The 18,423-nt window shown below is 48.2% G+C and overlaps 1 protein-coding gene across 1 annotated transcript in view; it reads left to right on the plus strand.

Moving 5' to 3' along the window:
• Positions 1-18,423, plus strand: part of HSPA12A (heat shock protein family A (Hsp70) member 12A) — a 79,895-nt gene that overhangs the window by 36,943 nt on the left and 24,529 nt on the right. The window contains exons 2-5 of the mRNA XM_018041491.1: positions 8,610-8,695; positions 10,151-10,278; positions 13,295-13,481; positions 15,579-15,683. Coding sequence (XP_017896980.1) covers positions 8,610-8,695; positions 10,151-10,278; positions 13,295-13,481; positions 15,579-15,683 — 506 coding nt within the window. The remainder of the gene's footprint in view (positions 1-8,609; positions 8,696-10,150; positions 10,279-13,294; positions 13,482-15,578; positions 15,684-18,423) is intronic.

Below are 18,423 nucleotides of genomic sequence, written 5' to 3' on the forward strand. Positions count from 1 at the left end.
CCATGCAGTCTGTTACAGGGTAATAAAAAAATTTTATTTTCCTTCTTAAAAGGTATTTGCCAGTAACCTACACATGACCTTGGACTGATCAATTTTCAAAGATGATACTAAAAGGAGGGGATATAAGGAGAAAGAAAGGGAGAGCTTTTTTTTCAAAGAGCCTGATTTTAGGCAATTGTCAGCAAATACCTGTTGTTTCACTGTTACAGGAGAAAAGAAATGAGCATATATATCACAGTTTTAGAAATCGTAAGGACTAGATCTTAAAAACCCTTTGGAAGTTCAGCATTTGTGTGATAGAACATAAATCTGAAAGCTAGCAAGGAGGCCTGTTTGAAAAATCTGGGGAAAAAAAAAAAAAGAAAAATCTGGGGAGTCACCATTGTTTGAGACCACCTGTCATTTCGTATGAGCCTGGAGCCTTGTAAAATAACGTCAGCCCAACGGTTCTGTCTTCATCTTTTAAAATGTATTTATGGAGCAGGATCGATTTAATGTATCTCAGAAAGTCCACGATTCTGCTCACGGCCATTTGCTGACTAATGTCTCCAGCAGAGAACAAGCGCATTCATGAATTATGGCTGTCCCTGAGGTTTTTTGTCGACTATTTTTTATTTTAGGAGCGTCTGCTTTGATTAAAGCCATTAGAGCCAGGAGCAAATAAAAAGGTGTCTGGCTTTTACATGTCTCACGTTTTATAGCAGGAACTCTGATGAAGCCTGTATTTTAATTATTACACCGTTAAGGCAAGTGATGAGTATTAACCTCACAAGTTCAACTAGTTCCTCCTCTGTCACCTGCTTTGGGGTCTAAAAACTCCTGTGGCAGGAGACTTGTTGGTTGAGTCCAGTTTTTGCTTACTGATATCCTCTACTTGGCTGCATAAATATTTTCATTTATTTATATATTCCTCTTTGCTGCAAAAATTATTTTTTAAGTGACTTGGTTGAAGAATGTTTTGGGGGCTGAGTCACAACTCAAGAGCGAACTTAGGAACACGTGTGTTTATTTATTTAAAATGTTACAGATACTCTTTCATTATTTTTCTTTTTTAAAAAATTATTTTAAATTGGAGGATAATTGTTTTACAATATTGTGTTGGTTTCTGGGATACGTCAACATAAATCAGCCATAGGTATGCATATGTCCCCTCCTACTTGAACCTCCTTCCCACCCCATTCACCCCCTCTAGATTGTCACAGAGCACTGGGTTGAACTCCCCGTGTTATATGCAACTTCCCATTCAGTTCAGTTCAGTCGCTCAGTCGTGTCCTACTCTTTGTGACCCCATGAATCGCAGCACACCAGGCCTCCCTGTCCATCACCAACTCTCGGAGTTCACTCAAACTCACGTCCATCGAGGCGGTGATGCCATCCAGCCATCTCATCCTCTGTCGTCCCCTTCTCCACCTGCCCCCAATCCCTCCCAGCATCAGAGTCTTTTCCAATGAGTCAACTCTTCGCATGAGGTGGCCAAAGTACTGGAGCTTCAGCTTTAGCATCATTCCTTCCAAAGAACACCCAGGGCTGATCTCCTTCAGAATGGACTGGTTGGATCTCCTTGCAGTCCAAGGGACTCTCAAGAGTCTTCTCCAACACCACAGTTCAAAAGCATCAATTCTTCGGCGCTCAGCCTTCTTCACAGTCCAACTCTCACATCCATACATGACCACTGGAAAAACCATAGCCTTGGCTAGACGGACCTTAGTCGGCAAAGTAATGTCTCTGTTTTTGTATATGCTATCCAGGTTGGTCATAACTTTCCTTCCAAGGAGTAAGCGTCTTTTAATTTCATGGCTGCAATCACCATCTGCAGTGATTTCGGAGCCAAAAAAAAATAGTCTGACACTGTTTCCACTGTTTCCCCATCTATTTCCCATGGAGTGATGGGACCAGATGCCATGATCTTCATTTTCTGAATGTTGAGCTTTAAGCCAACTTTTTCACTCTCCACTTTCACTTTCATCAAGAGGCTTTTTAGCTCCTCTTCACTTTCTGCCATAAGGGTGGTGTCATCTGCATATCTGAGGTTATTGACATTTCTCCTGATTCAAGCTTGTGCTTCTTCCAGCCCAGTGTTTCTCATGATGTACTCTGCATATAAGTTAAATAAGCAGGGTGACAATATACAGCCTTGACATACTCCTTTTCCTATTTGGAACCAGTCTGTTGTTCCATGTCCAGTTCTAACTATTGCTTCCTGACCTGCATATAGGTTTCTCAAGAGGCAGGTCAGGTGGTTTGGTATTCCCATCTCTTGAAGAATTTTCCACAGTTTATTGTGATCCATACAGTCAAAGGCTTTGGCATAGTCAATAAAGCAGTTCAGTTCAGTTCAGTTCAGTCACTCAGTCGTATCTGACTCTTTGCGACCTCATGAATCACAGCATGCCAAGCCTCCCTGTCCATCACCAACTCCCAGAGTTCACTCAGACACGTGTTCATCGAGTCAGTGATGCCATCCAGCCATCTCATCCTCGGTCGTCCCCTTCTCCACCTGCCCCCAATCCCTCCCAGCATCAGAGTCTTTTCCAGTGAGTCAACTCTTCGCATGAGGTGGCCAAAGTACTGGAGTTTCAGCTTTAGCATCATTCCTTCCAAAGAACACCCAGGGTTGATATCCTTCAGAATGGACTAGTTAGATCTCCTTGCAATCCAAGGGACTCTCAAGAGTCTTCTCCAACACCACAGTTCAAAAGCATCAATTCTTCGGCGCTCAGCCTTCTTCACAGTCCAACTCTCACATCCATACATGACCACTGGAAAAACCATAGCCTTGACTAGATGGACCTTAGTCGGCAAAGTAATGTCTCTGTTTTTGAATATGCTATCTAGGTTGGTTATAACTTTTCTTCCAAGGAGTAAGCGTCTTTTAATTTCATGGCTGCAATCACCATCTGCAGTGATTTTGGAGCCCCCCAAAATAAAGTCTGACACTGTTTCCACTGTTTCTCCATCTATTTCCCATGGAGTGATGGGACCAGATGCCATGATCTTCATTTTCTGAATGTTGAGCTTTAAGCCAACTTTTTCACTCTCCTCTTTTACTTTCATCAAGAGGCTTTTTAGTTCCTCTTCACTTTCTGCCATAAGGGTGGTGTCATCTGCATATCTGAGGTTATTGGTATTTCTCCCAGCAATCTTGGTTCCAGCTTGTGTTTCTTCCAGCCCAGCCTTTTTCATGATGTACTCTGCATATAAGTTAAATAAGCAGGGTGACAATATACAGCCTTGATATACTCCTTTTCCTATTTGGAACCAGTCTGTTGTTCCATGTCCGGTTCTAACTGTTGCTTCCTGGCCTGCATACAGATTTCTCAAGAGGCAGATTAGGTGTTCCCATCTCTTTCAGAATTTTCCATGGTTTCTTGTGATCCACACAGTCAAAGGCTTTGGCATAGTCAATAAAGCAGAAATAGATGTTTTTCTGGAACTCTCTTGCTTTTTCCATGATCCAGCAGATGTTGACAATTTAATCTCTGGTTCCTCTGCCTTTTCTAAAACCAGCTTGAACATCTGGAAGTTCACGGTTCATGTATTGCTGAAGCCTGGCTTAGAGAATTTTGAGCATGACTTTACTAGCATGTGAAATGAGTGCAGTTGTGCGGTGGTTTGAGCATTCTTTGACATTGCCTTTCTTTGGGATTCGAATGAAAACTGACCTTTTCTAGTCCTGTGGCAAACTTCCCATTAGCTACCTATTTTATATATGGTAATGTATATATCAGTATTTCAATGTTGCTCTCTCAGTTCGTCCTGCCCTGTCCTGCCCCTGCTCTGTCCATGAGTCCATTGTTTATGTCTGAGCCTCTATTCCTGCCCTGCAAATAGGGCTATCAGTACCATCTCTCTAGATTCCATATATACGCATTAATACATGACACTTGTTTTTCTCTTTCTGACTTGCTTCACTCTGCATAATGAGCTCTAGAGGAAAACTCAGATTTATTTTTGTATTCACTAAACTAAAAAAGATGCAGAGTAGGTAAGTGACCTAAGTAATGGTAAATCATCTATGACTAATGTCAAAAAGACCTGAGGGTTATTTTCTGGTGGTAGAAAGCTTCCGGTCTCTTCCTCCTCCGCTTAATTCTATGGCTGGTACTTCGCATTCTTGAAATAGTTTGTGTTTTTCTGATTCCATGATTTGAAATCATCAAATCCCTCTATGTTACTGCATTTCAGGGTACTTAGTGCTTGAAATGGAAGATGTTTTGAGGATCTGTTTAATCTAGTTGAAACCAGAGTAGATATTTCTTAGAACTCCCAGATGCCTCGGCTCTGCCCTGGACCACACTTCTGGTAAAGCATTTTTTCTTTAATCTGTTTTACCAGCACCTATCCCTACCTCTGCAGATGGGCATCAGTTTTATTTTCATCCGTTTCCTTTCTCTCTTCCAAACCTGCACTCTAAAATTCTCTATTCTTGTCAGACTTTTAGCATTGCCTTTCTCCTCTGCTCCTGAAATGCCCAAGTCACTCCGTGTGTTCTGAACTGGAATATCGTGTAGGTGGGAGGCATCTCAGGGCAGATGTTATTATATAGGCTTTACAGAGAAGCTTAAACAGGGTCACAATTAATGACAGTTGGTGTTTCTTACTGTAGATAATGGCCCAGGTTTAACTGGTAGCCAGAATACACAGGACGTACCTTGTACACTAGACATTCCATGTTATCAACTCTCTCTTGCTGCTGCTGCTGCTAAGGCGCTTCAGTCGTGTCCGACTCTGTGCGACCCCATAGACGGCAGCCCACCAGGCTCCCTCGTCCCTGGGATTCTCCAGGCAAGAACACTGGAGTGGGTTGCCATTTCCTTCTCCAATGCATGAAAGTGAAAAGTGAAAGTGAAGTCGTGTCTGACTCTTAGTGACCCCATGGACTGCAGCCTACCAGGCTCCTCCATCCATGGGATTTTCCAGGCAAGAGTACTAGAGTGGGTACTATTAGCTTAGATCTGCCAATTATACACAGAACAACAGATAATATTCCACTGACCCTGTTGTGTTTCTTTTTAATCACCTATTAAGTGAAAGCTCTCAAGATTGGTTGGCATTGAAGCATAGGTAGCCAGTGGAAATTTGCTGTGTGCCACAGGGAGCTGAAACCCAGTGCTCTGTGACAACCTAAAGAGGTGGGATGCGGTGGGAGGTGGGAGGGAGGTTCAAGAGGGAGGAGACATACCTGTGGCTGATTCATGTTGATATATGGCAGAAATCCACATAACATTGTAAAGCAATTATCCTCAAATTAAAAAGAGATACATTTAAAAAAAAGATTGGTTGGAATTATTAGCACATCAGAAAACAACACATCCCTCAGGGGCTAAAGTAGTCATTTCTATATTCTTTTCCCTAAGAATCTTTGAGCACCTTTGACATCTTAAATAGTTAAAAGAAATATTAGCTTGAGAACAAAGTCGTCACTGCAGACTCTGTATATTCCTGTGGTGGATCGATGCACATAAACTGGTGAATTATCGTTGATTTGGGATCTATAGAGCTACAGATATGGGCGTGCTTCATATGCAAATGTCTATAAAGATCTTACTCCTCCATACTCTCCATGCAAATCAGTTTTAAATCATCACACAATGTAGCTGCGTTTTAATTTCTAATGGAGAACAGCCGTGAAGTTCAATTGCCTCTAGGCCTGGCTGAGCGATCATGCCAAATGATTTATTTCCCCTGAACCAGAGGCAGGGTGGGAGGGAGATAGAAGGAGGTACTGGGAGAACCAAAAAAAAATCTTTGATTCTTGTCCTCACATATCCCGGAGTCCTCCTGGGGCCCAAGGCATGTGTTCTGGGTGTGGCCCAACACATGTTCTTTTACAAGTCAGTGGGCCATGCTCGGAGAAGGGCTGAGTGATGGGATAATTAGAACCAAGCAGTCAGCGGGGTGGATAGTTTGTCTGCTGATAATAGCTTGTTTGCTAATTGCCAACACCAGATTTTCTGGGCAATTAGACATTTGGTTTCCTCCAAGACCTTCTGTGCAAATATGGACACATGGCCCCAGGCCTTCCAGGTAGCAGGTGGAGAGAGGGTGGCTCCCGGTACAGGATGGCATCTCTCTGATGCCACCTGCCCCAGGGGTGGTGGGGGCAGGGCAGACTTCTCAGTAGTAGAGATGCTGAACTTCTCCTGCTTTTATGGAAGGAGGTACCCTGTGCTGGGTGATGAGCAAAGAAGCTGAAGTTTGTGGGCTGGTCCAGGAGCCAGGCTTATGTCTCCATTTTCTTTTCAAGAGCATTGAGCCAGGATGCTAGTCGAACCTGAAACTACTTCCTCTCTCAGATGAGCAAGTTGATTTTTTTTTAATAATTTTTTTATCGTGGTAAAGCATATATAACATAAAATTTTCCATTTTAACCATTTGAAGGTGTGCAAATCAGTGGCATCAATACATTCACAATGTTGTGTAACCATTACTGCTCTTTCTAAAACTTTTTCATCATCCAAAATGGAAATTTTGTATTCCCCATCCGTCTTTGCTCCCTCAGCTCCTGACTACCTCTAATCTACTGTCTGTCTCTATGAATTTGCCTATTCTGTTTTCGTATTGGCTATCTACATTTCATTTGCCTGTTCTGAGTAAGAGGTGATGTTTGTCCCTTTTGTGTCCAGCTTATTTCACTTAGCATAATTTTTTCTGGTTCATCCACAGTATATCATCTATAAGAATTTCATTCCTTTTTGCAGCCGAATAATAATCCATTGAATGGATGTACCATATTTTTGTTATCCATTTATCTGTTGATGTTTGCTTGGGTGGTTTTCACTTTTTGGTTTTTGTAAATAATGCTGCAGTGAACGTGCACATACAAGCATCCTTGTTTTCAATTCTTTTGGGTAGGTACGCAGGAGTGGAATTCCTAGGAAAGGATTGGGTCTATGGTAAGACTATATCTCACATTTTAAGAAACTACCAAACTGTTTATCACAGCAGCTGTACCATTTTGCATTCCCACAAGATATATACAGGGGGTTTCAATATTTCCACATCCTTGCCAGCATTTGCTATTTACTTAAAAAATATATATATTGTAGCCATCCTAGTGAGTGTGAAGCAGAATCTCATTGTGGTTTTGATTTCCCTATTGACTAATGAGTTTAGCCTCTTTCACGTGCTTATCAACCATTAGCATATCTTCTCTGGAGAAATGTCTGTTTAAGTCCTTTCCCCCACAGGTTGATTTTTGGTCTCTGTACTTAACTTGCTTCTGCGCCTTTCTCCCAAAGGTTGGAACTGAGCCTCATCGGGAGGAGAGGGAACAGATGCCTGCAGAGTGGGGAGGTGGCTGTGCAGATCCGAGGCTTTGCATTCCCTCGTTCATGATTCCTTTTATTCCCTCAACTCGTTTGGCACCCACTGTAATGATGCTGTTTGAGTTCTCACCAAGCAGGAAAAGAGATCAGTAAGCGCGTGGGATTAACCAAAGTGATTTGGCAGCAGACGCAGATGGAGCCACTCCTGGTGCCTCCCCAGAAGCAGACAGGTCTTTCTCAGATACCTCATAGACTCTGGGTTTCCTTGACCATATATTGTTGTAGCAAATTACTCATTTTTTCCCAGCAAGTAATTAGTCTATATACTGAATGGAGCAGTATTTGCTGAACTCCTTGGATGGTACCTGGGACTTGTCGATGCCAAGAGCCTGGCCATCACCTCTCCAGGGGAAGCCCACCATCCTTGATCTGCTGCCCTGAAGGATCCCAGTCCCGGGCAGTGGGCAGGGAGAGGGGATGGAGCTTCCAGCACTGACCAGGGCCGGGGACGACTCCCCCGTGGGAACTCATCCCTGGGGGAGAGCCATGGGGCTCTGGCAGGGTTTCAGAAGTTGTCTGAATAATTGGAAGAGCAGCAGGGGAATCGACCAAATGATGTTCAGGCTGCCTCGCTCCTGGCTCTTTTCTCTCTTGACCTCTGTCTGTTCTGGGACCCTGACTGTGGGCCCAGGAACGCTAATCTATCTGTCTTTCTGCTGTGGTTTTTCTTACTGAATGTCCAAACCCTTCAGCATTGCTGAAGCAAGCGAGTTCCCTGTGTTCTGGCAGGGCCTCATGCAGGAAGGAGGGAGGAGGTGATGCCTCTACTAAGCAAAGAAGTTTTGGAAGTCGAACCACTGTCCTCTGTTCTGGTGATTAGGGTTGTTAATCTTGGATGGGGTCCCATAACCCTTTGGAAACCTGAAGGCTGTGGATGACCTTCCAAGAAAATGAACGCAAAATTTGCACATCATCTCAGGGGGGCTGCAGTCTTCTCTGGTCCATACAGTGGTGCCTGGGTTAAGAATGGGCTCTACAGAAGGTAGGTTTAGGGACTGGGCAGCCTCCGTGCTAAGTGCTGAGAGACTGACTGCACTTAGTGAGAGGCTTGGTGGTCACTGGGAGAAGAGGAGCATCTCATTTGTTCAAGTTTTAAATACCAAATATGGGGCAACCAGATCAGATACCCTATTGTTCTGGGTGGAGTTCAGCCTGGCCCCACATAAGCTGGCTTTCCAAGGATGAGAACACTCCCTGCAGGAGCAAAGCCACGCAGTCCTCATTTCAGCTCTCCAGTTCAGCCTGCACCACCTCTAAGGATGCACTTGTCTTTCCTTTCAGAAACGGCCCCCACGTCTGCATATTCATCTCCGGCCCGGAGCCTGGGGGACACAGGAATAACACCTCTGTCCCCTTCCCACATTGTGGTAAGAAGCATGTATGTGTGTGGGGGGTAGGGAGGGGGGAATGTATGTGCTGATCACCTTTGCTTTCTGAGTCAGCTTTCCCTACTCTGGGTCAGAAAAGGCTTTCCGTGGTGTGACTGGTGCTTCTGCAGCCATTGGCCTGGGTGTGGATAACATGAGCGGGCAAGGGGGAGCAGCTCTTTAAAGATTCAGGGTTCAGAGACTGCAGGGCACCCTCTTGGGAGGATGCAGCCACATCTGGCCGGTGGGCGAATCAGTGAAAAGCAGTGGTTTTTCCAGTGCAGTTAAGTGCTGTGACCAAAAGCTGTGGCTGTAGCTGCTTCTGTACCAGCTTGCCTGGGCGGTGTGGGGGTGGCTGGAGGGGGTATTGGGAGGGGGGCGCTGGAGACTGGGCATTGGTTCCCACGTTGCCCCAGATGGATATTGTGGGGCAGCTGTTCAAGGTGCTCACATGTAGCCAACCAGAGAGAAGTACGTGGAGGGAAGGGCGGTTTTATACGAGCTGCTCAGACCTGCAAAGAAGACACTGCTGAGAACTTCAGAGCCATCACTGAGGAGGGACGCCAGCTTGTCCTGGTTTTCCCGGCACTGTCCTGGCTTCCATGGAAAGGCGTGCATTCTGGAACTCCCTCTGGCTTGGGAAAACTGAGACGCTTGGGCACCGAAGAGCCGGGTCCTCTGGTTTTCAAACTCTGTACCCCGAGGGTTCCCTGGAAAAGCTTCAGGGTCACCTAAGGGGATGGGGCGCAGTGTGACGAAAGGCCAGGTAGGTGGGGCTGTCACCCCCTGCTCTAACCAATCAATACTCTTCAGATCCCAAGTTGATTGGTATAATTTGAAGTTCTGTGGGTGCTGATAAGGAAGTCTAAATCTGGAATGACTTGACCTACTCACTTGACAGATGAGGAGAGGCTCTGGGCCCCAAGGGTCACATGGCTGACTGTAGCAGGACTGGGCAGGGTTCCTGGTATGCTGAGCCCTACACCCCTGCCCCACACACCCAGGCAGATGGAGGGGTCATCTGGCAGGTACACAGGGCACAGCTGAGCAGGGTCTGGAGGTCTGTGTAGGGCCTGGGGGAGGCCAGTGGGGGGAAGGGGAACCACTGGCTTCTGGTTCAAATGGAAGCGTTTCTGTAATTTGCCACGTTCATGCCTGGTTGATAAAGGATGTGGTGCACATGTGTAGGCAGGTGACCTCCCCAGTGACCTGGCCTGGCCCTCCACTCAGGAGGACCCTCCATTTCTCTCTGAGTTGGTCGGGGGTGGGGGTGGGCAGCGTGGACAGGAGGCAGGCGTGTCCTCTCCCCAGGGCTCACCACGTGGCAGACTTGAACCAAACGTGGAATGTCCTTCTGTCTGCAGTGGGTGCACAGTGGGGCAGGGTGGAACCTTCCAGAAAGCTGGGCTTGACTGCCCCCACCCACATCCTGTACCCCACTTGGTGTATCTGCAGAATGATACCGACCCGAACGTCTCTGAGCAGCAGACATTTCTCGTGGTGGTGGCCATTGACTTTGGGACCACGTCCAGCGGCTATGCCTACAGCTTCACCAAGGAGCCAGAATGCATCCATGTGATGAGGTGAGCATCAGAGGGGCAGGGGCTAGCGCCAGTCACTTGTCACTATGGAGACTTGGGGGAGGGCTCTGGGGGAGGGGAGAGGGAATAATCCAATGAGCAGATGAATGGTACTTAGTAGGCAGGTCTTTTCCTGGATTCTGGCCCTGCTTGGCCTAATCTCACCATGCCACTTTGGGCAAGCCACTTCTGATCTCTGGGCTCCAGGTTCCTGGTCTGTAAAGTCATTGGTTTAATTCTGACTTAGTTGGTTTGGGAAAGGGCCTAGAGAGTATGTTGGAAACTTCCAGCATGCCACCTTGGCAAGAGGCACTGACTTACAGGATGTTTGTGATGGAGGAGATCCAGGTCTCTCTCTGTGTGACCTCAGGCAAAGGACTTCCCTGGTGGCTCAGACAGTAAAGTGTCTGCCTACAAGGTGGGAGACCAGGGTTCGATCCCTGGGTTGGGAAGATCCTCTGGAAAAGGAAATGGCAACCCACTCCAATAGTCTTGCCTGGGAAATCCCATGGACAGAGGAGACTGATAGGCCATAGTCCATCGGGTTGCAAAAGGTGGGACACGACTGAGCAACTACACTTCACTTCACTTTCAGGCAATTGATGAACCTTTTAAAGCTCAGTTTCCTCATCTGTGAAATGGGGATAACGCAGTACCTGCTTCTCAGAGTGTGTGTGCAAATGTGGTGAGATTTCCTATCAAGTGCTTTCTTATTGTTTAGTCACTAAGTTGTGTCCAACTCTTTGTGACCCCATGGACCATAGGCTTCTCTGTCCATGGGATTTTCCAGGCAAGAATACTGGAGTGGGTTACCATTCCCTTCTCCAGGGGATCTTCTCGACCCAGGGATCAAACAAGAATACTGGAGTGGGTTACCATTCCCTTCTCTAGGGGCTCTTCCCAACCCAGGGATCAAACCTGCACTTCAGGCAGATTCTTTACCATTTGAGCCAGCAGGAAAGCCCCCATAAACTAGAATCAACATTTATCGGCTTCTGTATTGTCGTTTTAAGAAATTTATCTCTAAAGGGAGAGTCATACAGTGAAAATTGACAAAAGAGAAAGGAGCAGAAATAACTTTGAACTTGCTGGGGAGGAATTCTTACAAAGCCTTCACAGAGTTCAGGGTCTCTAGGGGTGTTATCTTAGTAATTGTAGAGATTTTGGAGGAAGGTTCTACCTGAATTTTATTTCAGTCAGAACATATTAATATCACTTTGATCCAGACTGACAGAATTATGAATGAGAAAGTTTAATTTTTTATATTTAAATAGGAATGGAGAATTGAACATTTGAAGGGCAAAAACTCTGGAATTCCATTACCTACTGGAAATGTCAGTGTTCATAGTCCTGGAAAACCTATTTCTGAAAGGTTGTGTGTGAAACGCATTCCTGGTCCAGGCACCAGTGTCAGCCTGGGACGGTGATCATCTCTGCATCTCAGCAGGGTCACCATGGGGACTTGGCTCCCTGGGTGGATGGGGCTTGACTGGGAAACTGGCCAGGGATGACTCCGGCCCCATCTGCGTGGCAGGTCTAGGTGAAGGTTGGCTCTCCATCCGGACTGTGATGGCGGCGGCAGGTGTGAGCCCAGCCAGGAGAGCCGCCACCTCCCCCAGAGGGCAGGCTGGGGAGAAAGATGCTCTTCCCCTAGTGCACTGTGTCTCCCCCAGAGGCTGCTTGTAGGGGTCACGTGGCAGGACTGGAGCCACCTGCTGAGCCAGGACCTGTAGAGGAGACAGCATCCTGTCCCCTGGCAGCCAGGGCTTCGCTGCCATGGCCCCAAAGAAGGGAGAAGCATCCAGTCACCTGTCTTCTCCACTCTGTTTACTTTTCTCCTTCTTTCTGTCTGTGAGGAGGATGGAAGCTTTTCTGGGGCTCAACCTACCCGCTGCTTGCTCCATCACACTTCCCATCAGTTCCAGGATCTAATCCCGTCGCATCTTCCAGTCTGTATTCACCCCTCCTGGCTTCTGGCTCCTCTTCAGCACACAGACATGGAAGATATGGTCCCTTCCCTCCATCAGAGCCGTTCTGATGAGAGCCGTTCCAATCAGCGCTCTCATCCACCTGCCACTGTGACTGTCACCCAGGATGGGGGCGCCTGGGTCTGTTTCTTGCCTGAATCTCTTCCTGGCTTGCACCTTCAAGCCCATCCTGGGAGTTCAATGCCAGCACTTTCAAATAAAGCTCTCCATGTTTCCTCCTGCCTACTTCTTCTGCCAGGACTGCTGGCATCTGTGAGGGGCACTCTCTCCTCCAGACTCCCCACCTTGAAACCTGTGGGGTGCCCTGGCGCCTGCTCACCAGTGAGGCCATTTGGCTTGGTTCTCCTTCTGGATGGTTCCTCCCAATCATCCCCTCTCTGTCTTCCCAGGACTCTCTATCCTTGTACGAGCTCCCTCACCTTGACACCTGAGCCCTGTTCTCAGCCTCCTGGCTTCCAGTCTCCCTCCCTTTAGTCCAGTTTGCTTTGGGTCAACAACAGCTCTGATTCTGTCCTGCCCCTGCTCTAAATCCTTTAGTGGCTCCTTATTACTCACTGATTAAATCTCTCACTCTTCAGGGTTCTCACCACCTTTCCAGTCTCGTTTTCCCCACCCGAGCATAATCACTCTCCTCATTTACACGCTTTCTCCAACCCACACAGTCACCTGGCATTCCCCATACATGCCCTGTGCTTGCCCCTCTCTGAACAGCCTGCAGTCCGTCCCTCTTTCAACATCCAGCTGTCTGTCCATCCGTCAAGTCTCTCCTGAAACCTGCATTCTTTCCAAGGCCCCCATCTCTCTGCCTCCTTTGACCTCTCTGGGCTATCTCCCTGAACCCTTCATCTCCATCTGATGAGGCAGGTATTTATGTGTGTGTTTCTCCCCTGCCTGTTTCAAAGAGAATCCATCTGCTATGAGGGCACCTGTAGCAGCCACTGTGAGCACCCACATCTGTACCAGCCTTGCACACAGTAGGTGCTCACATCCGTGCAAGAAGGCCCATAACCTCTGCCTTTCCTTCACGGCAGGCGATGGGAGGGAGGCGACCCTGGGGTGTCCAACCAGAAGACTCCGACCACCATCCTGTTGACTCCAGAGAGGAAGTTCCACAGTTTCGGGTATGCTGCCAGGGACTTTTACCACGACCTGGACCCCAATGAGGCCAAGCAGTGGCTGTACCTGGAGAAGTTCAAGATGAAGCTGCACACGACTGGGGTGAGCCAGCCTCTCCCGGGCCCCAAGTGCCCGAGAGCTGAGGTTCCTCCAGGCTTCCCGACCCTTGGGGGCCCTCAGGTTTCTCCCGAGCAGAAACAAACATCCACTCACCTGATTTTAGAAACAGCCTGGGGCACACCACGCTTTGGACCACATGGTACATTTTCAGATGCACACACGGACAGGGAGATATTCAGACTATTTAGCAACTTGTTTGCTTTGGAAATCGACCCGTCAGAGAGACACTGGCTGGATGGAGCACAGGCATAGGGGGCTGGGGGGGCCCTGCTGTTCTGGGAGATCCCCCTTCAGTTGCTGGATTATGGGAAATCAAGGGGTCCTGAAGGAAGGACTCGGGGGCTGGGAGGCCTTTTAGGGGCTCAGGGTAGTGGCTATTAATGAACCAGTTTGGAAGTAACAAAACAGCTAGCTCATTTAACCCTCTGTGTGGGGAAGGAGGTGGCTCAGGAAATCAAGCCTCCCCCCAATAATTGGAGGTTCAGTGCCTGAAGCAGTTTTGCTCCTTACTTTCCAGGGTTCAGTAAGATGGCCAAGTCGATTAGGACCCTCCCCTGAGCTTCATCAAAATGTTGGTCCATAGGATACAATTTTTCAGTTTAAGCATCTTATCCCTTAAATTTTCCTTAACATGCACAGTTAGAGATGCAGGATGCTGATCGTGTTTAGGACCACAGAGCCTGAAGCCAGATGGTCTGGGTTTAGATCCCGCCTCTGCCACCTTTGCGATACTTAATCCAAGTCACTGAGCCTCTCCTGCCTTGCTTTACCTTATCTGTGAAATGGAGGCACCTCTTGTGCTTTTCTTATGGGGATGTAAGGATTAAAGGAATCAAAATACACAAAGCCCTTAGGACCAGGCCAGTCCTTAGCAAGTTAAAGTCAATTGCTACCTTCTATTAGTATCGCTTTTATCTGTCTACTGTTAAGGGTTTGCAGATGACAAAACAGATGTGACTGGGGAGATCCTGCAGCCAGCACTCAGCCTTCCGGGGCTCTGTGCTCATCCACGTGGTGGTCTCTCTCTCAAGCAGGCCAACATCTGCTCAAAAAGCATCCTTCCTGTTTCACCTGATGGGATTCGGTGGCTTATAGCAGTCTCCTGCAAGTGGAAGCCCAGAATTTCTTCAGTTTGAATTTTTCAATTCCAAGCCCATGTCTTCCTGGTGGCTGGAAGCGGCCTGGGAGACACCATCCCAAAGCTGGGGTGTCTTTGCTTAACCCCAGGTGTTGGAGTAGTGAGCTTGTGCAGATGGGTTGCGATGACGGGCAGGTCCCACAAGGCCAGTTTAGCACTTGATATTCCTTTATGCTCCAAAGGCAAAGGCTAATTACCCAACCTGGATCAATCCAGAGGCCACACTGATTTTTTTCCCCCAGTGGGGATAAGTCTGCTGGTTCCAGGAGACTTAAGGGCTTCCTCCTGGTGTTTGCTCTGCCCATTCCCACTCCCTGGGGATTATTTTCATCATTTTTTAACGACCTCAGTCCATCTGGCATCTCACGGAGCATCTTCCACCCGAGGACCACACGCAGCAGCTGCTGTGGCTTCTGGCAGGGGAAGAAGGCAGCGATGCTGGGCTCCCAGTGGATTAGACAGCACAAGCCTTAAAATAGAAGCCCTTCTATTTTTGTGACTTGGTTGGCAGCTCATCGGGTAGTGAAAGCTTCATGCCTGTTTAGTGCCATGCACATCAGCGAGTTGGCGTAATTATCTAGGCCTCGATTAGGAGGGTTCCCAAGGGTGACCATGTGTGTCCACGTGTGGAAATAGTATGTAAATTGCATCAGGAGTGGCGGCTGCTGCCTTTTCTTTCTTCCCCAGCTCTGTTGCTGCCTCAAGACCCAAGAGGGTCAAAAAGAGGGAGGGAGGGAAGCAGTGGAAATGGGATTTGAGGGGGCAGCCAGGGCCTCCTACACAGTAAAGGGGCGATGCTGCCAGCCCTGTCCTGGGGGCATGCCATCCTAGTCTGTGGGAAATAAACATGGTTCACTGGCGTTCCTGGGCCTCCGAGTGGCAGTGCCTAAAGCCAGAAGGGAGGCTTTCTTCTTCCTGTCTCACTTCATTCTCCCTTCCAGGACCTCACCATGGATACAGAGCTGACAGCAGCTAACGGCAAGAAAGTCAAAGCCCTTGAAATCTTTGCTTATGCCCTGCAGTACTTTAAGGAACAAGCACTGAAGGTAGGCACATACCAGAGCCTGTACTGGGAAGGGGCACCTCCCGCTAGACCGTTTCTGGGGAGAGAATGTGGGCTTCGTATTCAGAAACCAGGATGCCCCCATGTGTGCTGCTGGTGGGGAGGGAACATGGGGCAACTGCTGTGGAGAACAGCCTGGCAGTTCCTCAAAAGGCTAAACACAGGGCCTTCCCTGGTGGCTCAGTGGTAAAGAGTCTGCCCGCCAGTGCAGGAGACGGGGGTTCGATTCCTGGTCCGGGAAGATCCCACATGCCGCAGAGCAGCTAAGACCCGTGTGTCACAGCCTGTGCGCTAGAGCCTGGGAGCTGAAACTGCTGAAGCCCACACACCCCAGAGCGCATGATCCGCAGCAGGAGAGCCCGCCGCAGTGAGCAGCCCCACACCGCAAGAGAGTAGCCCCTGCTCCCCGCAAGGAGCAAGAGAACCACGCAGCAAGGAAGACCCAGCACAGCCGAAAACTAACTAACTAAGAAAAAAAGGTTAAACACAGTGTGAGCTGGAGGCTCCAACCCTAGGTGTGTTCCAAGAGAAAAGAAAACATGTATTCACGTAAAAACCTGTGCATGAATCTGCACAGAAGCACTGTTCATAATAACCAAAAAGGCAGAAACAACCGACACGTCCATCCGTGGATGAATGGGTAACTAAATGGGATCCACCCATACACTGGAATATTATTCAGCCTTAAAAAGGAATGAAGAACTGATATATGCTGTGACGCAGATTAACCTTGACAACATGATGCTAAGGGAAAGAAGCCAGATACAAAAGGACACTTAGTGTAGTATTCCATTTGTAGGAAATGTCCGAAAGGGGCAAATCCATGGAGACAGAAAGTACATGAGTGATTGCCAGAGGTGGGGGGGTGTGGGAGTGAGGAGTGATGCCAGGGGGTATGGGTTTCTTTGGGGGGATGATGAAGTTAGACAGTGGGAATGTCACACCACCATGTGAACATACTAACACCCACTGAACTGTACACTTTAAAGGTGAGTTTAATGGCATGTGAATTATATCTCAGTAAAACAAACGAAAGAAAGAAAGATAGGAGACCCACGTCGCAACTGTATGATCCTGGGCAAGGTGCTCAACCTCTCTGATACCCATGTACCTAATGTGAAGAGGGAGGCAGGCAACTACCTTGGTGGTCGTTTGATAATAAGTGAAAGATTGAATGTCAGATGCCTCCCATGGGGCTCAGGAAGGAGTAAACACTTAGCAAATAGTTGCTGCTGTTTCTCTCCATGGTTCACACCCCAGACCCCATGGAAGAAGCTGACCCAGTGAATAAGCCCCCCTTGTTTGGCCCTTCGCAAAGGTTTGTTCAATGATGGCTCAGAATGAAGAAAACAGCTAGTGTCCCAGTGGAATATAGCGGTCTGCTCAGAGTCCCCTCCCATGGGCATAGTGACGAGTGGGTGTAAATCAGGGGATTAAAAAGCCTTGTACTGTGCTCTGTCTCAAAAGAACTGGGAACCCGAGAAGCATTTGGTATTATGGGATCACTAGAAGAAGTTTGGGGCTTCTTGGGTGGCTCAGTGGTAAAGAATCCACCTGCTAAAGTAGGAGATGTGAGTTTGATCCCTTAGTCGGGAAGACCCCCTGGAGAAGGAAATGGCAACCCACTCCAGTATTCTTTCATGAAGAATCCCATGGACAGAGGAGCTACAGTCCACGGGGTGGCAAGAGAGTTAGACATGACCTAGTGACTAAAATAACAAAACAAACAGAAGAAATTTAGTGAATTCTTGAAATAGAATAGAATTCTAGAAATAGGACTGCGTACGTGCATGCTAAGTTGCTTCAGTTGTGTCCCCAACCTTATGGACCGTAGCCAGCCAGGCTCCTCTGTCCATGGGATTCTTCAGGCAAAAATGCTGGAGTGGATTTCCATGCCCTTCTCCAGGGGATCTTCCAGACCCAGGGATCAAACCTGCGTCTCTTAAGTGTCCTGCGTTGGCAGGTTATTTACCACAAGCGCCACTTGGGAAGTCAGAATAGGGCTGCTGCTGCTGCTGCTAAGTCGCTTCAGGAGCCAAAGCAATGAAAATGTGACACTGCTTTCATCCATTCAAGTGCCTTTTGTTTTGAGTACTTCCTGTGGGCCAGGTCCTATGTGAGTTCTGGTTGTGTGGAAACAAACTGCAGTGGAATATGCAGTCGATTGGTGGGTGTTGGGGATTCAGTGAAGGCAGAGATTCTACCCAACGACAGCAGCAGGGAATCCCCCCAGCGGAGAGGGGTTGGGGGCTTCTGCCACACAGCAGCTGGCAGGGCAGGTGTTTCACCTGGTAGAACGGCCCAGGAATAGCTCAGGGGAAAGAAAGCATAGCCAATCGCTGCGGGAGCAGGCGGTTTGGAGCAGGCGAAGGGCAAGGCTGCAGAGAGAGCGGGAACAGTGAGCGGGGGACGAGATTGTGCAGAGTCTCGAATGCCAGCAGAAGGAATCCTTCCTGGGTCGTGGGAGCCCTCACGGGACTTCTCTCAGGGCAGTGAGTGGCCTCAAGGCAGTGTTAGAGGAGGGGAGACTGCTGTGGTCCTCAGGGCCCGCAGTGGGAGAGGAGTGACCTGTTGGCAGGTCTCTCAGACGCTGGCGCAGGCCCTAGAGCTGAGGGCGAGGCTGACACGCCACCTGCGGGCTCATCTGAGGATCATGAAAACCAAGGAGATAAACCGATGTGATGGAGGGAGGGAGTGGGTCATTCTATGAAAGAGGGTGGGGA

The sequence above is a fragment of the Capra hircus genome, chromosome 26, assembly GCF_001704415.2.
Source record: "Capra hircus breed San Clemente chromosome 26, ASM170441v1, whole genome shotgun sequence".
Lineage (NCBI taxonomy): Eukaryota > Metazoa > Chordata > Mammalia > Artiodactyla > Bovidae > Capra > Capra hircus.